General features: G+C 37.7%; 1 protein-coding gene across 1 annotated transcript in view; it reads right to left on the bottom strand.

Annotated features, from left to right (window-relative positions):
* The window catches only part of ITGBL1 (integrin subunit beta like 1), a 124,197-nt gene that overhangs the window by 17,315 nt on the left and 85,757 nt on the right, over positions 1-21,125 (bottom strand). Inside the window, exon 8 of the mRNA XM_009085328.4 lies at positions 152-268. Within this exon, the coding sequence (XP_009083576.3) occupies positions 152-268 (117 nt within the window). The remainder of the gene's footprint in view (positions 1-151; positions 269-21,125) is intronic.

Genomic DNA, 21,125 nt, shown 5'->3' with positions numbered 1-21,125 from the left:
ATCTGCCATCTTATTACCAATCAATGATCTAAATAGTCTACACTGACATTACACTATAAAACCAAGGGGAACAGAAAGCTATATAGTCAGGATTTAGTTTTGTTATGCTGCTAAATTCTGCTCTGTTATGTGATATTAAGTGAACACATACCCCCACAGACATCGCCATCTGCATTTTCACACTGTCGATCATCACATTCACAGTTTTTGCCATGAACTCTGTTGTCTCCTGGAGGGAAACAAGTGCATTGGCCACATTCACATCTCCCTGTAAGAATAAATAATTGTTAGAGTCATGATTTCAGTAAAGTAAAATAGATTGAATAAACCCCAAGGTTATGCTGCATCCTGACTCCAAAGATAAACTACAAGTCACACTGCATTGATTAAAGTATAACTCATAAACACAATTTTAAAAAACAAACAAACAAACAAAAACACAGCAAAACAAAACTATTCCTCCTCCATGGCAACCAGATGGAAAGTATATCACTGTTATAATCTTAGTGGAAATGGCAACAATAAGCAATCACTAGCATTGCATGTTTTTCAGATCTGAACTTAGCATAACTGAGCTGGCCCATGCTTAGCTGCATAATTAACCTCTATAGTTGATCTAAAATATTTAGCACATATCTCAGAAACACCAAGACAAATGTGATCAGAATTAAATAGTCTATGCACAGAGCTATCTAAGATACTCTCTATTCATGCAGAAAAATAATTCTTCAAATACTCTGTCAAGTTTTTGAAAGCCGAATCCCTGTAATTTTTCTTGTCTAGATCTGAGGAAATAAGCACAACCTCTGTCACAGTCTCCCCTTCCATCAATCTATTTACAGTAGTACTCTCCAGAGCTTAAAGGGACAACAGATTTATCCAAGTTACCACAGATTTCACTCCAAACCCCTAAGAGCAGTGAGTACTAAATGGCCAGATGTGGAAAAATTAATACCCAGGACACTGCACATATCTGAGACAAACTCAGTTTACATAACGGGCCCTAAATTGTAAGAGTTTGCCTCTGTATGTTTTTAAATTATTAATGCAATGCTGGGGAAAGAATGTTCTAAAAATTGCACAAATCATGGACCAAACTCTTATGTTTGATGGGCTTGGGAAGGGATATTGTGGGTAAAGAATGGCCACCAGAGACATGGACTAGGATGCAGAAAAGCTGCCCTTATTGATTTAATTTATTCGCAGCATCCGTGAAACTCAGCTTGGGCCTGGTCACTGCTCTACTGAAGGCAATCCCCAAATTTATAGGATTGCTGGAAAGTAAAAAAATATCCTCCAAGTGCAGCCTTTCATTATGCAACCAGACAGTTTACAACACACTGCATTATTTTTTTCCAGCATTTGCTGAAATATTTTATTGAATGGGAAAGGACTGTTAATGAAAAACTCAGTAAAGGTTTTCCAGCTGTAGATGTCATGACAATAAAACCTTTTAGGATAAGGTACTGACAAAGGATTACTTATTTTCCCAACTTCTACCCTTAATTTGTTATATTTGTTTGTGGGGCTTTGGGGTTTAGTTTTTTTGTTTGGCTTTTTTTTTTTTTTTAACAAAAACAGTATAATTAAGCTGGAATAGGGAGAGATCTTTTTACTTATGGAAAAAATTTCCAAGCTCATTTTATAACTTCTATACTCCTTATCTTCCCAAGCTTCAACAAACATTGCACTTCTGAGCTGACATTTTACGCAGCAGGATTCAATCTAGAAGGACATAGAGGGCAAGAATTTTAGCAAAGACATACAAAAGAGAAGTAGAATAAATACTTCTTAATACCTTTATTGTATGCATAATTTAAAAACTATGTTTCATTGTCAATTATATGAGGATATTTGTTTCAGAAAGAAACTTTTTATTGGAAGTGGATCTACTGCATCATGAAATAGAGTTGTGCTTAGTATTCATGTCAAAATGTAAGATATGATTGTCTACAGAAAAAATGATGCTATTGGCCTGCATTCTCTAAGGTATAATTAATTGTCAAGGACAGCAACATTAGAAGTTGGAAAAAAAAAATCCTTAGTGCTTAAATATAAAGAGAATTTTATTGAGTCCAATTTGTCTCTTTTTATGCATTTACCTTAGGCAACCTGATCACTTTTGCAAAAGTGCCACATCAGCCTGTCCCAGGGAACAGTCAGGAACCTGCAGGCTGAGAGGGACCTGATGAACAGGACCCATCTGTTGTGGAGACTGTGACATAAACACAAGAAGAACCCTCAGCAGTTACATCCTGGCCAGCCATTGCTATAGTAAGGATGCCTCAAGATGGTAAAATCATTTTAAGCAAACTGCTTTGACTAGAGGAGTCTTTAAAGTTGGAAAATCCTCAAGAGGAATGAGCAAAGGAAAGTCTTGCAATGAGGATCCTGCATGTTCTGTAACTAAGCATTATCTTCTGTAATGCTTAATTTAATAGGTCAGAGTCCAGTGGCTGGTCCCTTGAGCTGCAGTGGGAACAGACTCCTCTCAGTCCCTGCTGCAAGGAATATTTATTCGTTTTAGTTAATGTGCAACAGCTTCACCAGCGGAAAAATGGAGGGAAGCCCAACCCTGGCAGATCAAGCACATTTTTGTCATGTAAGAGATACAAGATCAAAGGGAATTTAGGCCCTACTTTCTCAGAAAGCATCTTGAAAATAGACAGAAACTTCAGTCAGCAATCCTTTCTCTAGGAAAGGATTTCTTTGAGCTATTTCTTTGTATTTAAATATTTTAAAATACAATTATAGTAGTTTATTACACTGCTGCTGAAATTGATACTCAAATTATTAGTTCCTTTACTTTTACAAATGTTACAAGATCAGCATGAGAAATTAATTTAATGGTGTCACTAAATAAATGGCACTTTGCACTGGCTACAAAAATATTCTGCCTCCAAAAGTAGTGAGATTTTGGTTAGATGATGTAAATTGGGCTCACTCAAGGAGATAATTTAACAAAGAATTAAAGTCCTTTTGCTTCTGAACAGCTAACTATATAGTATGCATCTTCTGCTGAAATATCAGAAGCCACACCTTATTCTGTGATCTTCTTTTAGCTATTGTGATAAAATGCTTACCAAACAAATTCAATCATTCAAAAGTAATTTGAAGCTCACATTATACTGAAAAGGAATCAGCATTTTACTAAACATACTCCTTCTTTGCATAGAATAATAGGTTTACCATAGCAACCTGATTATACAGGGAAAGCTACTGCCATACATCCTAAATTTTCTTTAAATTCCAAGGCATACAGAAACAATTAAACATGGGATGACTATAACATTCTGTACCTTCTCAACCATCTGTGCAAGAGCCACACTTTATGAGTAAAAAGAAACCAGTTGACCTCAGACATTTTAGAGCAAGTGGCTTCCACTGTTCCTCGCTAAAACAGGGAGGGTAAATGTCATTATCAGAGGACTTCAGATGAAGGCAGTTTTATAATGGAACTTATATGAGCTATTAGCATTGAAAAGCTTAAGCTACTTACTGCAATGCAAGATGCTAAGAATAGAATAATTATACAAGACATTTATTTGCCTGCGGTCTTAATATTTTAATATTTCTTCACACTTCTTCCTCCCATTGATGTCAATAGGAGTATTAACTTATCATTAATAATTGTTACTGTTTGAAGAGTGACAAAAGATCAGCTTAGGTTGGTTTTTTTGTTTTTAAAGGGAATTGAAGTGCCACATCTCATCATAACACCAGTTCATTAGATAACTAACTCTAAAATTTTAAAGAAATATGCCCTAAGCTTTTAGCTTTTGATTTTATTCCCCATTTACCATAGAATTTTTTCATTCCTCATGTCCAGCATTTATAAAACATAACAAAACAGTTTCTAGATTTACATTAAACCTGTCCCCATGCACATTGCTGTGTCAACTAGCTGCTTGCATTCAAACAGATTTCCAGTTGCCTATATGGATTGACTAAAAGTCTCCTTTGTACAGATAATTTTAAAACGCTGTGCTAGAAGCACATAGGTTTTTTAACTAAGCATTTTTACCCTGTTTTGGCCAGCAAAGGAAGAGATAGTAACAGCTTTCAATGTAAAAATAAATACTGAATTTAATAAGATATACTTCATTGTCTTCCCCTGCCTGTAACTCTATAGCATAAAGGATTTTTCTGCGCAGGATGATGAATTTTTATCTCCTAAATGAAAGCAAATAAACAAAGAAGCCTTTCTTTTGTTTATGTTTTTGGTTTTTTGTGAAAGGAAGACAGTGCCAAATTGCAATGAGAGTGTGGTAAAAGAAAGTCAGGTTCATCTGGCATATCAAAAAAATGGTGTTTCAGGCTACTGATAAATAAAGGGAATCTGCCTTTAGTAAGGACTTTTCTGCCCCATGGCTCTCTCAGGCTTAACATCTGAAAGCATTACTTGTCAGAAATTGCAATTTCTTTTTTATCATATAATCTCAGGCAACTTGAGTACATTCAGTAAAGCTACTGTGTCTTTCTGCCAACAGAACTCATTTCATGCTGGATGTGAACAAGATGATCTAAAACAATGTTCAGAAATGGCAAATCAGAGAAGGGGGATGGGAAGATTTGTACAGAAGACCACAAATTTTCAGTGGACATAAAGGGTGAGGGGAAGCAGATGTGGCAGAAAGGAAGTAATAGGAGGTAGCAGATTCAAGTAAGGCAAAAGATAAACCACTGATTGAGTGGTGGAGGGAATAAAAGGGAACAAAGAGTACCACAAAACTGGAAAACAAAATGCAACACTTGCCAAAAATAGGGTGGTGCCTTGCTCAGTTGGAGGTGTTTAGAGCAGCACACTCCAGCTGAGCTTGATCAATGTACAGAAATTTAGACTCAAGCAGGAAACAGCTACAGATTTCTTAGGGGCCATGCATTGTGTGTTTTGTGTGTCCTATTCCAAAAATTGCCTGGAATCAATTCCCATCTTCAATGGCTTTAAAAAAAAAAAAAAATATATATATATATATATATCTATGTAGTACTGACTAGATAAAAAAATAATTCTGCTTGATACATGAAAGGATCCTTGGGTTTTAAAATGTTGGCTATTCTTGGATCTGGTTTGTTTGGAAGCATCTTAAGTATGCACAAAAGTATCCTTAGAATCTCTTCAAATGCCTAAATATCTGACTGATCTCACTCAAACAATGAAAATCTGGGGACTTGAGATGAAGGACTTGTGTTAGTGGAGATAATTTGAAAATTGTGCCACAATTGGGTTTTCCACAAAATTTTCAAGCAATAAACACTTTTTTTCTGCAATGTATTATGAAAAATAAATTTATGCATTTTTCTCCTTGTACACAAGAGAAAACTTTGGCAGTTATTACAAGAACAACTACTTGCTTGGGTTTGGACTGAGAATTAGCTTTCTCTTTCTAAATCAGTATACAGAAAGTAAACATGCCTTGAGTCTACTCATAAAAAGATTATTTGCAGCATGACTGACCCAAGACCTCAACTAAAGATATAAAAGCTCCAGAGAAAGGCTTAGCTGAATCATACCAACATAAAATGAAATGAAAATGGCTTTAATAAATCTAAAGTAATTTTCAGACTTCAGAATTTTGTGCCTTTTTTTCCCAATAATTTTGTACACTAAAGCCAAGTTTTAACAGCAAGTTCTGAGATTTTTTTTATTTAAATGACATGAACATTAGCTGATGTATATAATTAGGTTAAATATCTGTAATTTTCTTAGCCATACTGGTCACCTCTCCGCTGCAATAACTGTATCAGAACTATCAACTTCTGCTACTGTTCAGAACTATCAACAGGTCTGAAATAAATGGATGTAAATGTATATAAATATTTGGCCTAAGGAAAACAGCAGAAATTCACAAATTAAGAAATTCTTTTGTTAAAGCTGCCTGAGACTTTCCACTATGGTGTGTTTTATCAAGCTGTTCACTAGTACAAAGCACAAGATCTCCCTTATATAATAGGCATCATGGGCATATGTTCTTAGACAGAAAAACTATGTTTATTTTAAATTTTTTTTAATTGAATTGCTTTATGATATGAAAGAGTACCAAAGAAGGTCTGACAGTTTAGTTTGTTCTTAAGGGTATAAAACCTCAAAACACAAAAAGCCCAAATAACCCAAAGATAGAAAGTTCTCAAGAAATAAAAGTATGCTATCCCAAACAATGCAACTTTCACAACAGTGCAAGCAACTGAACATCCAGTATTGTAAAAGCAAGTGTCATGGAAGAGCAACTTCAAACAGCTGAGACTTGTCCCCCAGCTTTAGAACACACAGGATATATGACTGGAAGTCTGATTGCACAGTTGGCATATGGCACCTGAAGTAAAAGCTTTTTCTTTGTGACAGCTTAATAGTAAAATATTTCTCTAGATAATTCCACTTAACAGCAAGCACCACTTTACAGATTTAGCATGAGATAGTCTTTCAGAGCTCCTGCCAGTCAGCAGCACTGATTTGTATCTCCTTTTCCATGCTGCCTTTCTTTTTATTCTGCTTTTGATTTTTCATTTCCCCTCCCCCATCTCTCCTTACAAATTTTGGTAAGAAATACTGCTGCGCTGCTACCTTCCTTTTCAGATTGCTAGCTTGACATCTGCTGTCATCATCAAGCTGACACATCTCCTCCATCTGCCTGCTCTAAGTAGCCCTGCTTTGAGTTTGTACTCGAAAGCTCCTTTTGTACTTCTGCACAGCCAAAAGGGAATTTCTAGAGGAGTTCCAGGAAAGGAGTCATCCAGGACACCCCTGCCCACTTTGTAGGAGCAGGATTTTAGCCGTAGGCATCAGTTTTCCTCATGACATCTTCCTCAGGTTCTCCCACTGGGAGTGCATCCTTGACAGTTCACTCCCTATATTAAGGGGACAAGTAGGACTAGGAAGGCAGTTACTTCTCTGTTCATTTGAAAGGTGATAGTCAAAGTCACCACACAGAGGAGAGATGTGTGAGGAAGACAAGAAAGAAGGTGGCAAAACACTTTCTAAAGAAATGTGTTGTTAAGGCAGGGAGCGGTGGAAATTGAAGGGGAGGAGAAGGAATACATTGGGGAAAAAGAAAAATAGACAGCATGGCAAATTTCACTCTTAAGATGTACAAACCCTAAAATTCAGCAAGCCATCATCTGATTTTTAAATTCCCTTCCTCTGCTCATCTCTTTTTCATTCTTTCCCTCCAAAAATGCTTTCAAAGACTCCACTATGAAGAAAAAATGCTTCAAGAGATGCCACTAAATCAAGCAAATGATACAAAGCATTCTACTAAAACTAACATCTCCATAGAACATTAAAAACAAAGTTATGTTTGATTTAAAGGATCTGACCTGAGAATGCTTTCTCTTCACACTGACAACTATCAGAAAAAATGAGTTTCATTTCCTTTTCAGCTTATTCAGCGGCTACAAAGTATTTTCTAAGAAAACCCAAACATAATAAAGATTTCACAATCCCACAGTGGAAGATACACTGAAACACAAGGCCATTGTTCAAGAATCCGTGATGGCTTTTCAGCCATTTAGAGCTTCATATATTTGACTGCCTTATCATCCAGAGGATTGACTGCTTACCACTTTTTTCACATGATCTGCCATGTAAAGAGTCATAGCACTAATTCCACAGAGTTATTTAATTTGCAGATTAATTTACTAGAAAATGTCAACTGCTTTGTGGAAATTTAATCACCAAAATGTTAACCTTGTTCACTTCCTGCTGAAGTCTGCCATTTATCAGATAGCAAAATTCTAGATATTTCAGGGTTGTAATAGAAGCCTATCTATTAAAACATTTAAACTCCTAAGTGGTCTGCTCTTTGAAGCTTTAGCTAAGATTAAAGTGCTTAATAACAGTAAAACAACAATATGAAAATATTCTATTGCATAGCAACCATCAACACTATTTGCAGATAACAGACTGCTAAGTTCAGAAACCATGGCAACAAATGACATCACACTGTATCTACCTTATTGATTAGCTTTCACCTCAAGACTTTTTCCAGAAATGAAAGACATTTCCTAGCAACTGCATCATCTACTGAGTTGTTCCAAGCTAAAATGCTTTCACCCTTACTCTTGAGCAAATTTTTCCTTTTTTGCTGCCAACTGGCCAGATTGTGCACTAGCCTCTTGTTACAAGGCTCCCTAATCTGTTCTAGAGACGCTGCCTTATGGCTCTTAAAATCTTTGCCCCAAATTTAATGGCATCTGTGAAATAATGCTTTTTCCCAGCACCCAAAAAGGCTGGCTCTGCAGAAAAGTATCCAATATGGAATGAAGAAATAACAGCTTTTGAAGGAGTTTGAATGAAGGAGTAACAGCTTTTTAAATGCAAAATTTATCTTCAATAAACAAAACAATCCTTCATTTCCCCACTCTATGATTGAAGTAGTCAATTCTTCATTGCAAGTAACCCTGGGTTGGCAGATTTCAAGAAGAGTGCATAGCAATGACAAACCAGAGACCCAAGGGTTCTCAAAGGACCAGCCACGCACATTATGTATCACTCTACAGGTGTGTACTTGTTTAAAGTCCTTGAAAGTAATTCCCTCTTTGCTCATTTGCTCATCTGTCATGATAGAACCTCATGAGCAGGCAAGGACACTGGTAAGACTGAGTTGGATAGGTATAATTAGGAGCCAGGTGTATTTGTACTAAGCCTCCTGTACTCAGCCTTGCTAATTCTGAGAGTACAAAATCAGGTTTACAGTATGAATTAGCCCCAAAACTTCTAGAAGGGTCACTGCTAAAGAAGATGTGCTCCTGCAGAATTTCTGTCTTGGCTACAACTGACCTTTATTTTGCTGGTCAGACAGAACCAACAGATTAACCTGTGTGTTTAAATGGTAGATGCAAAACACTGCAGTCTTGTGGTGCAGCCAACCTGGTTCTTCTCCACCAGCTGCTTTCAGTCCTGACCCACTCTGCCACCAACTGCTCTGTGTCTGTTGTCAGAGGGGCAGCCCACTGAAAACAGAGGTGTCTGGAAGAGCCTCACTTGGCCAGTGTCAGGCACTGGACAGGAGAGGAGGAAATGGGAACTTCTGGGAGTGCCAGGGAAGTTTTATATACCTCTCAATTCCTCCCATAGTTTCTCTCAAGAGGGAAGAGAAAGAAGAGTCCCAGTGCTCCCCAGAAAACATTAAGAGCCTTCCAGCAGCTGGAGAATTCAAAACCCATGACCAGTAATTAGTCCCTTGAAAACTTTAGTCAACAAGATATTAAGGAAAATTTCAGTCATATGCATGATATTAAATATTGTAACTCTTTTGGTTTATGACTAATCATTTCTGTCTTTAAAAAGCACTCTCTAAAAAGTGATCCTGTTATCAACACTGATACATGGAAAAATTAAAGATGAAAGTACAATTAACAAAATGTCATTTTTTTATAGCATTGGAAACATTCTGAAGTCAAATGAAGCAAAAAAATAGAGAAACTAAGGTCTATTATATAAATCAGAGAGTAAGACAATCTTTTACAACTGATTAAAAATGTTAAGACTGCAAAGCCTGATAAGTACTGTAGGGAATTTTATGCTAAATTGAAAACATCTATCCTCTTCTGTTTTGGAAATAAGTACAGATACTACACAAAGTACTGCTTTGTCAATTTCCTCAGTCATCATGTAAGAATACAAAGACAATGCAAATAGTTCTTTCTACAGACCAATTGCTCTATTAAATATTTAAAACTTCATCAGAAATGAGATTGCTGGCTAGGAAAAAATAGCAATCCTTTCAAGGAAAAAGCAATATTCACTGTAATAATCTAGCAAAAAAGAACCTGCCAAGCCAAAGAAAAACTGAACAGAGAAATCTGAGCCTATCCAGTGAACCCTGAAGGTTTTTATCTTTCTGCATAGAGAGAGAATGCATCAAAGCTACCTGCTGTAGCAATTGGTGTACCTTTTCTCCCCCAAACTACCTTTTCTAAGCACATCCAGCAAACTGTAAACTAAATCTGCCTATTTCCCACTAATGAATGTATGGAGAACATAGTGTTCCCAGAGACAGCAGTCACTGTTACAGAAATCTAAAGGCAAATGCAACTCCCTACCCCTTGCAGCTATTTAGGAACAGTTCTTCACAACTTTAGAGCAAGGTTATTCCAGGGGAGAGGAATGAAAGAGTTGGGGTTAGGGTTAGCAAGGGTCAACTCTTCATGTAAACCACATTTTTCAAATAAACCCTATAAAGTTCATTTCAGTACATTTTTGACCCTAACCAAAGTTCACTGGTAAAGCAGTGAAAGCCAACACAGTAGAAACACAATGGAGATCTCTATTTAAATGTGGGAGAAGTTTTTAGGAGCTATCTCTTTTTTTTTTTTTTTTATTGCTTTTACACTTAAAGGTAGGAGCAGGAAAAACTATCTGAATGGTTTCAGAGGCAGCAGAATATGGGATATGATGAGAAGAGAATATCATTAAAACAACCTCTTACATATGCTCTGGAATATGTACATGTAAAAATGTTCACCAAAGTTCCACCAAAGAAAGTATATCCAGACTAATGGCAGAGATAAGGATGAAGCATTAATTTGGATGAGTAAAGAAAGCATATGAGAGTAAGGGCCAGATAAATCCAAAACTTGTAAATCTGGCAAATAAAAGAAGATTTTTACAGTTCATACTTAGATGAAATGAATGGAAAAATCTTTGGTCATGAAGTCAGGACACAAAAGCAAAACACTTTACACAGAAGAATAAAGTTTGAAGGATAAGTTTGGATTGCTCCAAACACCCTGAGAATTAAGATTCAGAATGGAAGGAAAGAGGAGCAAAGACTGCAAGTGACTGAATCACAGAATCATTCAGGTTGGAAAAGATCACTGAGAACACCAAGTCCAACCATTAACCCATCACTGCCAAGGCCACCAAAAAAACATATCTCTATGTGCAAGAGCTTTATGTCTCTTAAATACCTTCAGGGATGGTGACTCAGCTGCTTCCCTGGGCAGCCTGCTTCACTGTCTGAACACCCATTCAGTGAAAAAACTTTTCCTAATATCCAGTCTAAAACTTTCCCTGGTGCAACTTGAGGCCAGTTCCACTTGTTCTCCTGCTTGTTACTTGGGAGAAGAGACCAATTTGCTACCACCTCCTTTTGGGCAGTTGTAGAGAGCGATGAGGTCTGCTCTCATCCCTGAGGAACAGGCAAGGGAGGCAGGTAAGCAGCAGAGCTCACAGAAGAATAGGTGGGTAATGGTGATAGGATAGAAAGTGAAATGATCAGACAAAAGAAAGAGCAAAGTAAGAAGGAGAGCCTGTGACTGACACTTTGCAAAATGAGGCAAACTAATCTCAAAAATTCAAAGGTGTGCCAAAGGGATGAGGATGAATAATTCTGCAGAAGATGCTCCAGCAAATGGAAACCCAGGTGTTTTCAGGAAAATTTTTCCAATTTGAAGAAAAGTGCCATTAAAAGAAATATAAGCACAATAGCTAGGTCAAACAGTGGTGGGAAGAGAAGAAAATGCTATCACATCCTCTAAAAGCAAAATAATTTCTTTCCAAGTCAAAATTACTTTATCTACAGAAAGAGCCAATATATTTTCCATAATACATAATTGGACTCCATTTCCATAGCAAGACTGCTCAGATTAATCAAGACATCTACCTTGCTGAAGTATGAAGTAATATACTATTTTACAGACCATTGAGGCAACAGAAAGAAACACTATTCCCTGCACCACCATGTTTCAAAACTTTACCAGCTTTACCAGCTCTTGTCTAAGAACAATTTTTCCATCAGTGCTATGGCCACTCTCCCTTTTACACACTTGCACCAAACCACCCTCAGGATCATGGTGCATGGTTGCACATTCTGAGTTTCACCTTGGATCTAAATTCAGGCAATCCACCTGCTTGTCTACGAGAAAGAAGCAGGATTACAGCCCCTGAGAGGCAGAGCACTAGCAACCACTGTATTAAAAGCAGTCAGCATGCAAAGTGGTGTTATTAAAAAAACCCACATCCTCACATTCCCCCAAGAAGGGGAAGGTGGCTGTTCCTGGAGAAAAACTCTGCTGTAAAGCCCAGTCTGTGGTTCACAATAACCACAGGAGATGAACCCTGAAGTTTTGCAGCATGTCAGAGTTCTGTTTAGCAAATACAAAAAAACTACCCCAAAACAACAAGTACAAAAACCCCCAGCAAACAAAAAAACACAAAAACCCAACCAACCAAACAAAAACCACCCAAAATTATGGCTAACCAGGCAGAACAAATTAGTTTGACAATCTCTGTCATACCTGATTTCAGTTGGAAATCAGGCCTAGATGGAGTATACCATACTTGCTATAAATTTTTTATTATAGAAACAAAATGGACATGGTGTTACCAATTTGAAGTTCTGAAAATTGCTTTAAATACAGCACGAATGTGTCCTTTTACTGCTGTTCTAGAGAAAAGCACTCTAAATAACTCAGATACATAAAACAGTTTAATACTATACTTTAAAAGCAATTAATTCTACAAAAGAGTTGTCTAAGCTAATAAATTTTTGCTTTGTTTTACTCTGTTTATAACAGCAAGTAGTAATGATCTAAAGAGTATTTGTTTCTTCAAAGTATGTGGTTTGGCTTCTCTTTACTAATATAGTCATAACGAAATTGTATTTAATTCTCCCTCTCAGTAGCTCCATGCAACTGAAAAACTTTTGTGTTACTAGATTCTTATACCACAAGATGTAAGGTTCCAGCAATGCCTGGATTTTAACGCTTCTGCCCAGGAATCTGAGTTATGGCAGAGTACTGACAGTAGCAAATAAGAGTCTGCGCAGAAGGATTACTAATTTTGTTGCTATTTTCACTTCCCCCTTCCTGAAGTGGGAAGGCTAGTGAGGCTTGGTGCTGAGGGAGTGGGAAGAAATATGAAAAATAATCAGTAGAACTCATTATTTTTCTGTGAGAAATAGTGGGAGGCATAAGTTACAGGGGGTGGAAATTGTAGATACAAGGGCAGAAACTGATACTCAGTTGTGAGAGGGAAAAAGAGCAGTGGAGGCATTAGCTGAAAACAAGCAGCAACCACATGTACTATGACATCAGTAGCATGCAAAACACACCAAAACTCCTGCAGTGCACACACAAACACAGAAATGAAGTATTTATTTTTAAAAGTCAATCACTTCACTTCCCTCCCAAGAGCAGCAGCCCTGCCTTCTACCCAGCAGTGAGGCTGTGTGCATTTCAGCATCACAGCCAGAGACATCAGGACTCTCCACTTTGCACAGTAATAGTGTGGCTTTCAGAAGCTTTGATGGTAAAAGGGGTTAACAGGCAAAGCATCAGCAGGCAAATGCCAGAGCAGGCTGTGTTGCAGCAGACCTGGACAGTCTGGGAGTGTTGTTTTCAGGATCCAGAGCCCGAGCACAGGCAGATCACAAAGACAGAATTTAATATCTTCCTTGAAGCCTTTATTATCAGCACTGCTGCTTAAATGAATGACTCATTCATCCATTCTGTCTCAAAGATCACAACAGGAAACATTACACCCATCTCTATCTGTTTCTCCACTACTTTATTTATAGCTGGAATTAATGAAAAAGAAATGTATTTTCCCAAGAAGTTTCATGGCACACTGGGAAACTATACACACAAAACCATACACATAACACCACCTCACTTTTGTATCTAATTGAAAGACAGCCCAGGCTTAGCCAAAAAAAGCCACCCATGTTCAGAAGACCAATAAAATCAGAATACAAAACAAAACAAGACCCATCTCAAATGTCAAGAGACAAGCAGAGTGCAATATTTTGATAGGATGGGGGAAATGGTTTTAAACCAAAAAGAGGGTAGAATCAGATTAGATATAAGGAAGACATTTTTTTTTATGAGGGTGTCGCAACACTGGAACAGGATGGACATGTCTCTGCTCACTGCAAAAGGGTTGGACTAAATGACCTTCCAATCCAAACAAGTCTATAATTCAATGCTCCTGATTCTATACTGCAAATGCAATTATTTTCATAACAATTCTTCCCGGAAAAGAACTTTATCTGAAAATTGGTAGTACAGATGGATATAGGCATTATTTTTATGTTAAACCCCATGTAAGACCACGTGCATGCATGTTTCTTAAAGGAAAAATGCAAAAAATGCTGAGCTTTCACAGCATGCTATATCAAAATCACACGATCAAATGACTTACAACACAGAAGATCAATATAATTTTAGGGGAAATAACCCCCACACCATTTAAAATGTCAAATTTAAATGAATTCCAAATGGAGAAAAAATTGGAATGGCAGAAACAGTAATGTGTGTGCACACAGATCTGCAACATCATGAAATCTGCTCATAAGTCAAATGGTACAATTCTGTATTTCATGGAATCACAAAATGGTTGGGAAGGATCTTAATATCATCTAGTTCCTAACTCCCTGCCATAGGCAGAGACCCCTCCCACTAGACTGGAGGGCTCAGAACATTGTCTAACTTGGCCCTGAACACTTCCAGGTATGGGGCATCCACAGCTTCTCTGGGCAACCTGTTCCAGTGTCTCACCACCCTCGCAGGAAAGAAAGTCTTCCTTACATCTGATCTAAATCTAGTCTCTTCCACTTTAAAGCCATTCCCCTTGTCCTATCACTACCTGTTCTTGTAAAAAGTTTCACATAGAACAAGCCCTGGATGCACTGACACTAAAGGGTAAGAAATTCCATGTCAGCCTTCACCTCATCCTCCTGCTTCTGCTGGGATGTATGTAAAAGTTTTAATGATTGATCTGCACAATCTTTCCAAACAAAACTGGATCCAGAACTAAGCTATCAGCATGAACATAGGTGTTAGGTGAGTTCAACAACTCAAGCATGCTGCTACAATAATGCAGTTTCATCTCTGGAGCTGGATCTTGCGTGGCATGGCTAACACTAGGAAACACAAACTCGGGACTTTCTGTAGAAGACTCCATGGACCAACTCTTAGCAATGCTGAAGAACAGAGGTCTATGTTCCTAATGAAATTACAAATTTGTCTGAGGAATCGTATTAATTCCTAGACAGCTGTACATACCATTCAGAGACCTTGATTAGATGCAGTCCATGGTAACTAGGCAGATGTGTCTGGAACTCAAACTGTGTGGAAGCCCATTTATTTGTTTTCTGCATATAAATACTTAATGAAAATAAACTCAAATTTAAGTATGCCTGTGGCTCCAAATATCTCAGCAAAGTAGGGCCCTACTAGACAGCACAAAGGCTAATGTGAATCATAAACTGGCCAGCAAGGGATGTATGCTTCCAAAACCTGAAAAACAAGGAGCAGCTCTCCTAAGGCCCCACTTCAGCTCCCCTCTTACTGTGAATGATATGTCCAGGCAGTGGTGGTGAGTGTCTGCTCCAGAATGAGTTCCTGAGTGATTAAGTGATGAGTGACCATCCAGTTTTCATGCACTTGATACATGAAGGAGTAAAAAAGCACAAGATAAATTACCAGCAATGTCAGCATAGATATGTAAACCAGAGAGATACACACACTGACAACTGTTTTAGCTCTTCCTTTGCATTGACATACATAACAAAAACTCTGAGATGTTAGCCTAATAAAATGAATTCACACCATCTCAAATTAGAAAAGAGATGGACGAAATATTCTACTCCTATGGGACTGCAATGCATTATCTTTAATTGAAACGAATTCATTTGTATTAATGGAAAAATTAAACTGTTACCATGAAGCCATGCTGCAAAATTCAACAGATTAGTATGTCCTTGTGGGAAAGTCATTTCAGCTAATCTAAGTCACAGTGTCATCAACAGGGATCACAAAAGAGTTGAGGTGGGAAGGCACCCCTGGAGACCTTTCAATCCAGCCTCCCTCCTCAACACAGACTGACCTACTCTGGCTGCCCAGAATGATGTCAAGCTTGGTTTTGAACAACTCAAGACAAACATCACATAAAATCTCTAGGCAACCTTTTCCAGTGTGTGTGGTCACCCTCAAACTTAAACATTTTTCTTTAATTTAAATTTTATTTCCTTTGTTGGACTACCATGGCACCAAGATGCTCATGACTTTTGATTACATAGAAAACTACAGAATTTCAAGATGAGTTATTATGGTATTTCTCCTATAGGAGGTGAAGAAAAAAAAATGTTTATTGATTAAGTAGTGATCCTTGAGGGAGTTCTGGGAAAAACAAATACAGGTTTCCCAAAAGCTTGTGGTGGAACTATATAATACCTATTTTGCACTCAACAGTTTGAGTGCAAAATGATTCATCAGAAAAGAAAAGAAACGATCTGGGAAATGGAATTTTTTATAGAACTCAATATGGCCACCCTACAATTCTTTGAAAATGAAGTTATGTAGTTGTTTTGCAAAGGCTTCATACTCTTTGTTAATAAGAGGTTATGCTATTTCCAGATAAATAAATTAGGACCAGAATCGATACAGCAACATATTTTACTTACTTCTAAGTAACACAGAAATTAATTCTTAAGAGTGTTGCTTTTAGCAGCTACCTTTAAAACAGTGATACTTGCACTTCAAGTAATTTACTTTTCTTGCCCCACTGGGTACCTCAGAAAAAAAGCTCAGAGTTAGAAATGGCACACATCTAGAAAGAAATACTCTTATACTATCAAATCTGGTCTCCAAATTTATTATAAATATATTTCGAAGGGAAGATGAAAGTTTGTGAGACATCCCAGCAGAAATAAGCCAAGAATGAAACTAAGACAGCATAAACCTTCCTAAATGTTCTATAAAGATATTTCAACTTATTTTTCAGTTTTCTTTGATCAAAGAATCAAATAGCTTGCATAAAAAGATACTCAGTGTCCTCATTTGGAGTCAGCCAGTGGCACTGACTGTAATTAACACCTGATGGTTTGTCTATGCTCTAGCACAAGAGCTACTTGTAGGATCTCAAGAAAAGTTCAGAGAATCACAAAATCTTTAAGGTTGGAACAGACCTTCAAGATCATCTGTCCTACTGTCAACTTAGCACAACCATAATGCCCCCCTAGACCGTATCCCCAGATGCCACATTCCAACACCTCTTGAGCACTTTCAGACACAGTGACTCCACCATCTCCATCATCAACTTACTCCAATGCCTAACCACTTTGCAGGGAATGATTTTTATTATCTAATCTTCCGCTGGCACTATTTAATACTATTTCCTTTTGTTCTTTCACTTGGGAGATGGCAGAATAGATAGAGGGAGAGATACCTCCATTCAGGCAGTTGTAGAGGGCAATAGGTCTTCTCTGAGCCTGAATATATACCTTTTCTGAACAGCATCACTTCCCTCAGCTGCTCCTCACAGCATATGTTTTCTAGGCCCTTCCCCAGCTCTGTTGTCCTTCTGTGGACACACTGCAGCACTTCACTGTCTTTTTGAAGTGAGAGGTCCAGAACTGGACCCATTACTTGTGGTGTGACCTCACCTATTGCCAGGTACAAGGGAATGATCAGTGCCCTGATCCTGCTGGCCATACTATTCTAGATACAGGTCAACAAGCCACTGATGTCCTTGGCCACCTGGGCACACTGCTGGCTCATGATCAGCCAGCTGCCAGTCATTTCTGCTGAGCAGCTCTCAAGCCACTCTTGCCCAAGCCTGTAGCATTGCATGGGGTTGTTTTAACCCCAGGGCAGGACCCATCACTTTGCATTGTTGACCTTCATACCTTGACTCATCAAACCAGCCAGTCCAGATCTCTCGGCAGTCTTCCAGCCCCCCAGCAGATCAACACTCCTGCTCAACTTGGTGTCATCAGGAAACAGATTGAGGGTGCACTTGATCCCTTCACCCAGCTCCTCGATAAAGATATTGAACAGGTGGTCCCAGTACTGAGCCCTGAGAATCAACACTGGTGACCAGCTACCAACTGGATGTAACTCCACTCACCACCACTCTGGGCCCAGCCATTCAGCCAGTTTTTCACCCAGTAAAGAGTGCACTGATCCAAGTAATGAACAGCCAGCAGAATGCTAGAATGTGGAGTGTAAAGCATACCAATGCACATGCCAAAAAAAAAAAGTGTATTCTAGGAGACACAAGTACAATTTCTGGCAAGAGAAGCATGACAGTAGAATAAAGCCGCTGAAATACAAAAGCTTAACAATTCCAAATAACACAATTCGGATCTTATCTGAGCTTTGTATAGCAGGATATAAGCTGAACATACACAAATTGTATAATCGTGCCAAAGTGTCAGTGCTACTGTGTTTGTTCAGTTACATACAAGTAAACAAATAACTGCAAATGTTCTGTTCTCATTGTAAGCAATATCTAGAAAAAAACCAAAATCACTAAAACAGAGTATATATTATTTTAAAGCAAAGGGCTCTAATCTATAAAGATTATCATGAGACTCTGCAGGTTAAAGACATCAGCCATTTTTCATTCTGCACTAAATTTATTTCATATCCTGCCCATGTTATTGAAATAAAAAGGGCTGTGGGAAGAGTCAAATTCAAATGTCACTTGAAAGAAAATAATTGCTCAGTATACCTGAGCAATTTTTTAATCTGCAAAAGATTATTCAGGAGCATGGTTTAACTCCTACTAAGCGTTGTTTCTGTGTTGCAGTGTGTAGATGAAACAGCAATAGAAGTGTTCTTTTCTCTTTCTTTTAAACAAATTATTTCAGTGAATTAGTCCTATATAATACCAGGATGAATTATAAATGCTAGCATCAACAAAAACAGTAATAGTCTAAGAATGAGTGCAGGGGCTTCCACAATACAGCCACCTGAATTACTCGAAATTGGTAGTATGAGTCACTAACAGTCATGAAAAAATTGGGAAGCTACCTTATCACTGTTCAATATACTGAGACAGGTGCATTGATTCATTAAGCCAAATAACAAAGAAATATAGAGGGCAGAAGGATGTAATAGAAGCCCATGACTCTTGCTGCATGGTCTGGGCAAGGCAGTTGTCTGGCTTCATCTTCTTTCCAGGAAGGAAGGAATACAGAAAGTGATAGTGTCATGGCCCTGCCAACTCCTTGCAGCTTGCTAAGAAACACAACTGATTCAGTGAGAGAAGGATCTCATTACACCATCTGCAATCAGCCCCAGCTTGGGCATTGCCAAGCCCATTAAGGAGCCCAGTGAACGGCTGGATCTCCTGCTGCTCACTTCTGCTCTTCCTTAGGGGATTTCACAATGTAGATATTCTGCCCCAAGACCTAGATAAAGCATAGAGGAGGAAGGACAGGAAATTATCTCTTGTTATTCAAACCTTGGGATCTTTTCCTTTGCACTTCATCTTTTCTTCAAATCGAAGTGCATTCTATGCATTGTCTTTCATAAAGTTATGGTCTTCCTGATATGTGACTCAATAATTAATGTGTAAAGTTATTGCTTGCATGCATAATTTTTCTGTCTTATGAATATGTGAAGGAGGAAAGATTATAAGTTGTCAAATGCTTCCAGAGCCTCTCTCCATGACAGAATGATAGATCCCAATGCTGTATTTAAAACACAGATGAATAGATAAAAATAGTGTTTAACTTTTATAGTCATTATGAACCACAGTAATTTATTGAACCCTTCAATCAGCTGAGGAAACAAAAGATTGGGAATGGGTGAATGACTCATTTCTTTTCATGCTGTGTGCACTGATGCTCCAGTAACTTGATGCTCAAAAGGCTAAATAAGACTGCACAAATGTATCACTGAAATGAAGCAAACAAAGCACATCATAAACAAAAACAAATCAGTGGAAAGCTCTGAGGGAAACTCCAACTAGTGGTTGGCTCTTAATTAGCTGTATCTGCAGGATGTGTCTGAAATAGCTGAGAAGACAAATGTAGATTTTTGCAGTGATTCAAGAAAAAAAAAGATAGTTTCAATAGGAACAAAAAGTCTAAGTAAATAGGCTCAGATATTTCTGCACCCAACAACTTGACTAAGGAATACATGCAGATGTTTTGCACTCTTTTTTCTCTTTTCCCTATCCATAGAAGGAATTCAGATGTCACATTTACACAAAGCAGTTTGACTATAACCTATATATTGAATACAATATAGATTGATGAAAGACATCATTTATTTATATTCACAGAAGACACTGAAAAATTTTTGTGCTACCCTGTTTATAAATTGGAAGCTGAGGTAGCACCTGTCATGGAGTATCTGTTAAGTTGGTTATTTGAATAAATCTGCCAAAATACACAGAGATTCTGATTCAGCATAAAAATAGTATATCTGATTCTGTATCCCTCTAACCATGAAGAGCTCTGGAAGATTCACAATAATTCAGTTTGCTATGACAAACTCTGTGTTGCAAAACTCAGCTCCCTACCATGCAACTCTCACAGAAGAGCAGGACCCCTTCAAGATTGTTTATAGATCCCAGAGCAGGCATAATAATTATAAAAAATCAGATGATAAAAGGGCATATATAATTAATGAATTATTATCATTCTTGCTTGGTTGAATGTACAGAGAAGCCCATTTCTTTCCAGGTGTCAAAGCAGTAAGTTTCCAGGAATGTAAAATGAAAGGGAAAAAACGGGGGAGCAGGGGGTAATCACTCCTTGCCTTGTTCCATCCTCAAAATTTTCTCCATCTCTCTCCAAGGAATTCAAACAACAATCAGAAATATCATTTCAACACCTTCAAATGAAGGTCAAAACTCTGAAACAGGTGTAGACCCTTCTCATTGACTCATAAGAATGGATACACTACACATCATAGTCATCATCATGGACAGTGCTTTGAATGCAGCTATGAATATGTAACCTTACATGAATTTGCATACACTGATGTTGTAGGTTAAATTGAAAACATCATTGTCATTGATGCATTTGCACTTTGCACTCATAAAATGAAGATATTGCTTTCAGTTGCCATCAAATATCATTCAAAAATAATTCTGCAAGAGGTTTCATTTTGTTTTGAAAATGTTGCTGCTCCTTATGGTATCCCAAAGTCCTCTTTGAATCAACTGAGAGAAGTTAAAAGGCATGAACTAAAAAATCAAATAGATACCCATGTTGAAATTTTTCATACAGGTACCAAGTCTGTCTTCATTACTAGAACTGCCCTTTATTTCTTTGTCAAAAGTATTCATGACACAAAAGACAAACCCAAATCAAACTAAATAAAAAGCAGCAAAAAAATTCCTAACAGAGTAAACATGAAGCTAGCAATAAATGTATGGTGCAATCTAA

This window comes from Serinus canaria, chromosome 1, assembly GCF_022539315.1.
Source record: "Serinus canaria isolate serCan28SL12 chromosome 1, serCan2020, whole genome shotgun sequence".
Classification (NCBI taxonomy): Eukaryota; Metazoa; Chordata; class Aves; order Passeriformes; family Fringillidae; genus Serinus; species Serinus canaria.
The sequence above is the reverse complement of the archived record's forward strand: the minus strand, read 5'-3'. Positions and strand labels throughout refer to the sequence as shown.